Source organism: Varroa jacobsoni, unplaced genomic scaffold (genome assembly GCF_002532875.2).
Source record: "Varroa jacobsoni isolate VJ856 unplaced genomic scaffold, vjacob_1.0 scaffold_677, whole genome shotgun sequence".
Taxonomy (NCBI): Eukaryota; Metazoa; Arthropoda; class Arachnida; order Mesostigmata; family Varroidae; genus Varroa; species Varroa jacobsoni.
In genome coordinates, this window is record NW_019213579.1 from 190,657 (window position 1) to 201,146 (window position 10,490).

Here is a 10,490-nt window from a genome sequence, read left to right on the forward strand (position 1 = left end):
CGCACGCATTCATTGGGCGAGAGCGACTTGCAGCCCTTTCCACTCTTTGAGCTCCTGACGGCGTTGAAATGGACAATATGACCCACCGGCCGAAACAAACACGACGAATAGAAAGTGTACTATTGACGTACGAAAAATATTCTCCTTTGGAGGATTCTAAATAATGGAGATAGGAAAACGAAAGACTGCCCGCTTTTTGGTTGAGAATTCGCTTCAGCAGTCGCAAACTATAAAAGGCCTTGTTACTGTACGTATTTTATATACAGCTCTCTACAAAGCCGAATGTTTGTCGCCCTTATATTGTTGCTAATCCTTTGCATGCTTTAGCGAAAATTCGATGAACAAAACCGTGTTTACTAATATAAACGATCTGTTCGGTTCCTGTTCTAGCAAAGAGTTTTTGAAAACTGGATTTTGGCATACAGTCTGTTATACGTACGTCTTTTCCCCTCGAGTTCCTGCAGAGCAACTTTCACAATCCTCGCTATATGCGGTTTCGGATTGCCATAGAAAAGGATGACTTTCGGCTTTTTTTCTAGCGTCAAATGGGTCCTATGCAGATCCTCGTTCACCGCCTTGGTCTCCTCAATCAGTTCCGAATTTGGAGAACCCTTCGTCGTTTTAAGATACATCTTAGTATCCATTATAACTATGGACTTAGGCCCATCCTCAGGAATCACTTTTCCTTTTTTAGTTCTGCATAGAGACACCATTCTCATCACGAGTAAAATTCTGTGTAAAAATCTACTATTAAATTGTTTGTTTTTTGTTGGACATTTGGCAAATGATTGGGTAGCAACGCCACAGCCTAAAATTGGAAACATGTAAAATTTTTCAGGCGGTAGCTCGCGTGCATTGGTGAGTCTCAAGGAATGGGCTATTTTCAACAAACGAATTTTGACTCTGGTCGGTAGCAGGATATGATTTCCAGTTTAAATATAATTTTATTACCAAGTGACTAGGAGCATACTTTACAATAACTTACCACTAAATATAATTTGACTACGCAGTACGTTTGTTATTAACACTAACGTTATTACGTAACAGGATTGTCTTATTTGATTGGTGAAATACGCACAATCAATACTTTCGGTCCAATGAAACGAAAGAGGACGAGATCACAGGTGAAAGTGTCTTCACCAGGTAGCGCCGTCGACGTTACGCAAGCCATATTAAACAAAAACAACTATTAACTGCTAGAATTCTTGCTATGCACGATACAGATTTCGCAGGCTACTTCAACAGCCTTTAATCTCGGAAAAAGGCGCGGTGAAGAGGGCATCAAAAATGCATTTTTTTCAATTCGGGACCCCTGTGATTAGAACCTGAGCCCAGTAAAACATTACCATGTAATAAAACTGCAGCGAACTTACAGAGGAGAAAAAGCACTTTTGAGTGGTATATAAAAGTAAAGAATTAAAAAGAAAGAGAAATGGATAAATACATAGGAATATTATTATAAAATAAATATTTAAATTTATATAGGTTATAGGTAGGACTCTTGCATTTAAATTTTATAATATATATAGTAGGTAAACAAGTCGAGTGAAAGCAATTAGTTCAAAAGGAAAATAGGGTGGTCAAGTTTACGTTTCCCAAACAACAAGAACGCATTGCCGCAACCCAAGAGGCTTTTCACAAAAGCAGAGCTTCACTCGGCCAAAACTGGAATTTCAAATATAACCTATTACAGAATTATGACTGAATAAAAATGCTGAAAGTGGATTTTTGGGAATTGGCTCCAGGTCCGTTAAAAATGCGCGTGGTGTATTTCAGATGTAATTTGCGGAACTTCAGTCAGTGGAATAATCCATGGATGAGGCATAGTTCAATCTCTACCGCTAGCCAGAGAGGAACCAGGCGTGAAAGCGCTGTCGCCTTGGACCGAAATCGAATTCTGCGGCAATTTTAAAGAAAGACGTAAAATTCTAGTGAGGCTTGTAACGGACATCAGGGGAACCTGATGATACTGTCGTATATTCAGTCAAGAATGAAATGATTAATGTTGCTGCACTTGTGAAGCTGATTTTAAATCTTGTCCACAGCTTACTGCGTCCGGATACATACAAGTGTATATAAAGTTATTATACCACAGGTGTTATAATAGCTAGTGTCATAATGGCGCTCGAAGGGTTCACATAGGCGAAACTTCTCACGAATGGATAAAGCAACCTGTGCGTTAATTCTACTGGTAAAGGTACAATAATACAACATTCTTAAAATTTAATTATATAAAGAATTGTAATTTTGCTAACAATATAATTTGTAATGCTTGACATGAATTCTTCACTTGGGACTTTGTATAGATTAACAGGTAAATTTGTCGTCAACATGTTGATACCACGTACTGGTTAATATAGATTGCAAATTAGGCAAAAACTTTTCATTTTTAAAATCGCCTTATAGATTTTTAGAAAAAGATGTACGTCGTTTGTAGTCCTTGAAAGAACAGAATACTAATTATTTTATGCGCAGTATGAACATTGCAAGAACGTTCGTTCTCGACAGGCGGAAAGTGGTCCAATTAGTTAGGCCGTTCTTCATCTTGGACGTTGAATTTTCAGGCATTTTTGATTCTTTTGCTAACATAGTGTAAATCAAAGGAGCAAGCATCCCCAAAAAAATGAAAGAGAAACCAATGCTGTCAGCATGCGAAAAATCAGTATTTTTTATGAAGAGAGCAATTTGTCAAAAAAAAGCTTTAAGAAAAGCCAGTTTCTCGAAAGGACGCTGCTCAAACTAGCCCTTGTCACGTTCTTTTGTGAAATAGTATAGTATATAGATTTTTCTTGACTAAAAACTTGTAATTGGTTAAGCGTGTTTTCATCACATTCGAAGTATCATAATGAAAGTTGAACTTTTCATCTAATTTTTTGCATAGTTTTTATCTTATCGAGAAGACGGCCCGTAAGAGAGAACTAGTACTGTGCCAATATACTGAATTCGCAAAAAAATAAATGATTATGTCATTACGAGTGTCTATACGAGTCAGTGCAAAATACTTTGTGGGCCATTTTCAAACTTCAACATGTCTCATCGGGGTTCAGTCATCATCTGCTTTTTTTGAGCTACAAATCGTAAGCATTTCTTAATACAGCTAAAAAATTCCTAACAAGTTTGTTGCTATCTAGTTCTCTCGAGCAAGTCCTAACTTGTTATCTGTCCATGCCAATAAATAAATGAAGATTGCCATTAGGAAGACATAAAGAATTGCCACAAATCGAAAAAAACTAGCGAAGAAGACAAATCGCGTTTTCGTCTAGAAACTCAAACCAGGCCCGAAAGAACGCACAAAGATATACCTTTTAATGATGCTTTGAAGAAGGATAGTTAAAAATTAAACAATTTGAATGAACTCAATCTGAGGATGTCCATTTAATGTGTGATTATGTCAACGCATTTCTTCAATGGACCCTCGGCTAGTTGGCCAGTATTTTTTCCGGTTACTTAGTGCCCGCCAAAATTCAAAGCAGGCGTTTATGTATTTCGTGCATCGTTTAGCAATAGAAGCAGCGGACCGATTTTTATCCCAGTCTGTAGTGGGGCATTTCCAACGATGTTGCAGAGTTTTGAATTTCCTTACTTTTACGATCTATTACTCAATTGTATACTTATCGTATAGCCCTATAGTTAACTATGAAACAAGAAAGGTAAAAAGTAATAGTGTTAAAATGTAAAGCATTTCAGTTTGGCGTTTGATAAAGCGCGACCTATGATCAGGTGAGCAATCTACAACGTAACTCTGGCTATTTCTGTCGAAGATAATTAATGGGAATGACGAGAACCCGCTTCTCAGGATGACCACTCGCGTACCTGTAATAAGCATCCGGTGTGTTAAGATTTGAATAAAAAGCGAAGCAGACTTATCATTTCACCGCAATTAAAGATATCGCTTATTAAAGTATTTTAGAGCCAAGCGGATCAGCGCGGCGCGGTGCTACAACGTTCCAATATGTGTATTGCAACGACCGTGAGAGCGGCTATAAAAGGTCGGGCTTATGATAAATTTGAGTGACTGAATGGACAGCAAAGCAGACACAATAAGCTTTTTTTTTTTTTATTATACCGTCCGCGTTCATGAAAATGATTCCTTTATGTCAACTACTTGCTTCAAGTGACATCTTTACTAGAAGTCTTGCTAATTCACCAGCATATCACTATTCATTTTCTAAGCGGCTTTTAAAAGCCGCTTAGATAAATTCAATGGCCCCAAAATCGAGTGCTATTACTGAGTAGGGTACTTCTTGTGTGTATGTTTTTGAGTACGCACATTTAGTTATTGCTATTCAATGCAAGCATGTGTCTCAGTTCGGCTAATCAGATCGATTCATTAAATTATCTAACGAGAAGAATACCATCCTTTAAGAATGAACGAGTAGATACAGCGTAACGAAGGTACTCAAACTGAAACTTTTTCAGTGAAGTGGATAAAAGTTCAGAAGCACCTGCTGCTGCTGCTGCAGCTGCACTTCATCCTGCTGCAGTTGACTGACAGATCGGATTTTGTTTATTTTCATTTGGATTGCCGATACCAAATGGTCAAATGATTACACAACCAATACAATATAGACTAATTACTGATATAATAGCAAATAAGGTATTCTCAACTGTGGGAAAATGCACGAACTCGATCAAAATATGATCTGGACATGTCACGACTGCTGTTCTATTAAAATGGCATAGAAACATGTGATTTTTGTAAATAATGCTGCTGAATACTACCTTTATTGTCATGCGGAGTATGTTTTGTTTTAAACCTGTAGGTTATCACGCGAGCTCTTTATACAAAGGTATATTACAGTCATTCGTTTGGCTTTCATAGTTAAACTTAAGACTACTTGTTCTCTTAACTGCCTTTTATTAGTTCCTGCGTGACGCAGACGAGGAAACCGTGTCACGGAGATCGTGTCATCTGGACTGGCGCATGTAGAGACAGCTCAACCATCATACCCATATCTCTGTAAACTCTAGAGACGTTCGCCATGTTGAAGCCTCTTGTTGTTAAATCATTTCTTGCAGACATGTGGGAGAAACAATGCCTTGAGGTATTTCCATTATCTCGTTTTTTTTCTTCATTCAGATTAAGTTGTTCTTTGTGGGCATGCCGTTGTGTTTGCAATGACGCTGCTGCCACAACTTACGGATCCGTTCATCAGCCATGCATATGGTTAATCGATTGATTCTTACATATCTGTTGTCTATATGTTTTAGGTAGTGAAAAATCAAAATGTATTACCATCCTTGCTGGTATGTAACACTGTTAATGTCAACTAAATATCTATGTGATAATATCGATCTTACTGGAGCTTGTGCGCAGACTTAATAAGCCATTTCGTTTGTGGGCTAAATGTCTCGTGAAAGAAACCTGCTTGCTTAAAGATTGCTTATTGGCAATAGCCGTTCAACATGAAACATATAAAGAAAAATATACCTTACCGCTACTTCTAGTCTTCACAGTCGTTTCGAAACAGTTATAAGTAATAGTCTTTTTCCTTCGACGTACGATACAGGTTTCGCATCGAGGCGATATCGCTGTGGTCTCTGGTGGACAAATCCATGCGTGGTCGCTTCCTCGCTACCCAACTGACAAACTTTTCCCCTTTAGCCTAGCCATGGTCATTTCTGCGGAAATCGCCCTCGATCTCACCGCTGGTAAGTACCTAGAAATATTTGAGCAAATCACTGTATTGACCTTCTCTGTAATGGTTATTGCATAGTAAGAGAAAAAAGGCTTCTTTTATTCATTTTTACGTTTTTTTTTTCCTCTAGCTTTTCTCTAACAATAAGCGCCCATTTTGTGCGCTGTGTGTTTTCATTTATAAATTTGTGTCCTCTGCATTATGGCATTATGGCCAGGAATGATGCAACGAAATGTACTTGAATCTCGATTGAGTAACAATCAGGCGATGTCGCTTTACCTCGACGCGACGATGAGTCCCGAAGATGAACATCACGACGCGCAGCATCGAGCCTTTAAAATGGCGCGGTGGTCACCGCCTGTGCTTGGGGCAACCGAATGTCTATTAACAACTCTACAAAATGATCACAATCTGCGCATACACCGATTTGTACAACAAGAGTGGAAGGTACATAGTCACAGAGTGATGCAATTCTATTGCTAGATATACAGTTTTGCCAACCACTTTTTAAGCAATACAGTTTATAGCGGTTTAATTATATGACGTTGTGTCCAGTCATGGATGGCTGTACTTAAAAGATGCCAGCTTTATGGAAAAATACTTACAGTACTTTAAGGTACATGGTCCGACTGTTTATCATGCTATTAAATTAATATGCTCTACGTCGTAAAACATTGGCCTATGGACGATACAATGAAATAATCTAAACGTTTTTTTTTGCCGTGCACCAGTAGTGGTAGTTTGAGGCTAGAATAGGAAAGCGACTGAGGAAAATCTAGGGCACACACGTCAACAATAGAATAATGTGGTAGATTAAGCTTGTTTATTATTCTTTTGAAATTTTGTTTCCTTAGGAATCGGTGTTAAAACGTATTTTTACTGCTTGCATTTGCAGACCGTGCTCAACATCGCTGAAAATTTCGCTGACTTTGTCAGGTCCGAACTTCGCGACGAGATCTCTCAGTTACGATCGTACAATGTTATGTGGGAGTACTTCATTCACCTGCGTTCAATTGTTTATCGTATGGCAATCGTCAACTTTACATGGGCTAGTCCCGCATTTTTCGAGCGTCGGATACATACGGTCATAGCCTTAAAGGACGGATCATTGCGATTCGCTACTGTACAGGTGGCCGAGGAAGCTCTTGATTTGAGCTTTTCGCCATCGATTTGTAAGCCGATTGAGTTTGAACCAGGACCAAATTTTACAGCTGTTGTGTGTCTTCGCTGCGTCGCTCTTAATGAAGATTCGTTTCTTGTGTTGGCTGGCTATTCAAATGGAATGTGTTTCGCCATTCGCATGCAACGGGAATCTGCGTACGAGTTTGGCGGTTGTGTTACTCTATGGGGAGAGGACGATGACATTTCGGCTCGAGACATGTTTGTAACGGTACAGGATGAGAGAATCGTTGTAACCATTGTCAAGGGTGTTTGGCTGTGTATAGCCACATTAGATGTCGAAACATGTCAACTTCGGGGTGAGGTACTTCCAATACGAACCGCTGGACGGTCGGACTGTTTATCGTGTCATCAGACAAACATGTTTGCCACCGAGGAGTGTTTGCAACGATTGTTCCTCGTTTACCCTAACGGTAAATCGTTACTGGCCGAAATCGCTCAAGATCTTGCCGTGGAAGTTCGAGATCTTGGTCTAGAAGTAACGGCAGGCTATCAGGTATATGGCAGTGGAGAAAGCGCCAACGGCGCTTTGCTTTACATTGTTGAAAGAATGTCAGTGATGTCCGACAAGCTTCTGCTAACCGGCGCCAATAAACTGAAAGTGATTTCAACAGTGCCGCTTGAAAGCGCGGCCGCCACTATCTTGCACATGTTTCGTGAGGAGCAAACAGTGTTAAATCATATTAAGGACTATCTTGATATCGTCTATCTTAATTTTCAGAGCTCGCAGCGCTTACCTGAAGATATAGCTGTATTTATCCGAGAATGCTCGGAACCAAATAGTATAGCACGTCTCACAACTTCCCAGATTCTACTAAGTAGCCTCATACTCAAATGGAGTCCGCAGGACTCCGCGAACGCTGCTGAGAATAGTGCTACCTTGGCTCTTTTTGCACATGAAGTGTTGCGCAGGCGCTACCAGTTTCTGTTAGCTAATAATTATACTTCGGAGGGTTTGACCGATGCCCAACAAAAGTCGCTTGTACATTTTGCCGATTTCCTACTTGAGTCCGATTATGACCTAGCAGAGAAAGCGTACCGTGCTCTCAAGGTCTCACCATCTACGACGGAGCAACGAAGGTCGAGGGACTCCTGCGAGCTGTGCGGTGAACCTGTTGTATTAGACATGAGCGCCGTCTCGTCATGCGTGTGCAGTCGCGGCCACCAAACGGGCCGTTGTATGTATAGCCTTCTGATTTGCCGAACTGCCGATTTAATGAGTAAATGTCTTACCTGCGGAAGGTTCGCGCTCAGAAACGATGTTTGGGAACGGCCGGTCGAGTGCTTGCTCTGCGGACTTCCCATGGTACCATACCCGTAAGAAACCATAACAAGTACTAGCAATCTGCAAATGGCTTACTCTTTGTAAATGTACGCTTGTATAATTAGGGGCACTTTCCAAAGTCTTGTTTCAATAATGTAAATATAATGTAGTTCAATGTGATGTTGGGAATGAAAGCAGAGATCTGTTGTATACTTTTATATGGTGTTTTTATTTATTCTAATTAATTCTGTTTAGAAGTCTGAGTGAAGTAGTCTATTTGACGAAAATACATATTATAATTTCTAAATCTCAAGTTGGACAAACTTTGTGGCCGCCTTATCCAAAGTTATGTGCCACCTTTTCAACTCGTGTTGTAATGACTGCTTTGTATAATGGCTAAAATATAATCTTATTTCTAGCCCGTCATATATAATTTTGGATGTACCTCAAAATTATCACCGTTCGTTACTGGTAAAAAATCGTGTAATGTATTTGCATTTCAATGTGGTGCGATATAAAGTTCAGTGCTACAATATAACTTGACTATAGGCGAAATTATTGCTCCAACGTGGATTTTTAAAGGGTCACATCTCACATACATTATCTTATGCGACTTTTGTTTATTAAAGGTGGCGTTTTTATCTAGATTGCTTACATTTCGTATAATAAAAGGTTTACGCGATGCTCAGAAGCAAAACGCTTGGTGTCTAAGTAAAAAAGGACAGCCAACACTCCTTTGGCGTGTCACTGCGCCATTCGCGACGACAGCAGTCGCCGCCGCCGCAGCGTCGCAAGCAATACAGTGTGTTTAGTACCGACGCGTAAGATTTAAGGTCAACCTTAAAATTTCCACGAAATTAGTTCTTATACCTTATGGAAAAAGGATATCAGCGTATAACACGTGTATTTTCAATTTTCTACTGGCTGAGTGGTTTCCGCTCTGTTATGTAAACGCAATAGAGATAGAACAAAAACCCAATTTAATTTTTGTAAATAAAAAGCTAATGACTTTCCATATTCAGTTCCAAAAATAGCGTGTGTAGTTTACGTCAGTGTATAGTGTATGATTAGAATTTTTCATTCTACAGAGAGCGATAGAAAAATATTATGTTAATGTTTATTATACGAAAACGTGTGTACTGCCCTTTGGTCATTAAATTTATTTCCTGCGCTCCGTTTCAATGTGGATGTTCTATATATTCTTGAGTGCATCTGATAGGAGCAATAAAGCCAGACTTTTCAGTTCAGCATTTAGGGTTTTAAAATTTCGAATAAAAAAGACACTAAATATAGATCACTGACATGATTTGACTGATTTTTTACAACGATCATGCCATTATTTCGAGTTTGTACTATTTTGAAAACCAGGTCTCTCCTAAAAGCATCAAGTAGCGAATTCCTCTTCATATTAATACGTTATAGTCCGTTCAAGCAAAAGATGCGTTAAGTCATCTGTATATCTATAAATTATGTGTTATCCTGTAATACGCAATTAACATCAATGCAGGCAGAAAACTAAAAAAAAAGCACTACATTTAATCGGATATTACCTTGTGGCAGTTAGTATAGGAAGAAATACGTAGATCGATATCGTCTGCGTTACGAAGTAGCTACTGTTTCATACCTGTTTAAGACGCACGCTCTAAGAAGACTTCACGACTTGCCGTATACGCAGGTATGGAACTTCGAGGTAAACGTGCTAAACAGTAACATGGCGCCATAGTAATTCGAAATTGACAGAGATCATTCTTAAAACTGAGAAAAATACCAATGTTCTTAGATATGATCACTAGATTTAACGCAAAAGACCTTCAGGGCTGCAGTCAATTTCTTAGTAAATCACCTAGCCGCCTTCTGTCGCTGTAACGTAATCGCTTGACCCTCAGTGTACGACAGTGATCAATTATAGTTTCTCTATGATTCATTCGAAAAGAAACGGAAAAAGAAAAAAATTTATTTTACCAAATAAAATGATTAACGCTTCATGTAACGCAGATCGAAAATTACAAACATGACATTACAGTTAATGAAAAATAAAATAGAATTAGCAATTCTAAAATGAAATGCGCATGCATAATAAATTAAAGCCGGGATGAAAGTACTGTTAGATGAGCGTTAAAATAAGTACATATTAGGTCTATACGGCGTTTTCAGGCTTATTTTTTCGTGTTAAAATGTTACTCCTAATTTATGGTATGCTATACGATGCGAATATAGACAGACTCACTTCATTCTATCCCATCTCTAATTTAAAACAGGGTTTCGGAGGGTCCCGGTAGAAATCGCATTGCGTGGCCCTTTTAAATATTTTTCAATCTAATCTCATTTCAAATACTGTCTATAAGAGCCCGTACCTTAAACGATAGTTTATGCCTGCCTTCGTGTGTAAGAGGACGTCCGAATCATTC

The 10,490-nt window shown here is 39.0% G+C and overlaps 1 protein-coding gene across 5 annotated transcripts; it reads left to right on the plus strand.

Annotated features, from left to right (window-relative positions):
- The first annotated feature begins 86 nt into the window (after positions 1–86).
- On the plus strand, positions 87–8,298 carry LOC111262589 (uncharacterized). Of its 5 annotated transcripts, XM_086969216.1 has the most exons (7): positions 87–247; positions 839–858; positions 1,777–2,197; positions 4,865–5,045; positions 5,511–5,652; positions 5,857–6,086; positions 6,535–8,298. In XM_086969216.1, the coding sequence occupies exons 4-7, from the start codon at positions 4,983–4,985 to the stop codon at positions 8,137–8,139; spliced, it is 2,040 nt and encodes a 679-aa protein (XP_086825342.1). In that variant the 5' UTR covers positions 87–247; positions 839–858; positions 1,777–2,197; positions 4,865–4,982; the 3' UTR covers positions 8,140–8,298. The 5 variants fall into 5 exon arrangements, with proteins under 5 accessions (XP_086825342.1, XP_086825343.1, XP_022692680.1 ...); XM_086969217.1 differs by lacking the exon at positions 839–858; XM_022836945.2 differs by lacking the exons at positions 87–247; positions 839–858; positions 1,777–2,197 and adding an exon at positions 3,524–3,720.
- The last annotated feature ends 2,192 nt before the right edge of the window (positions 8,299–10,490 follow it).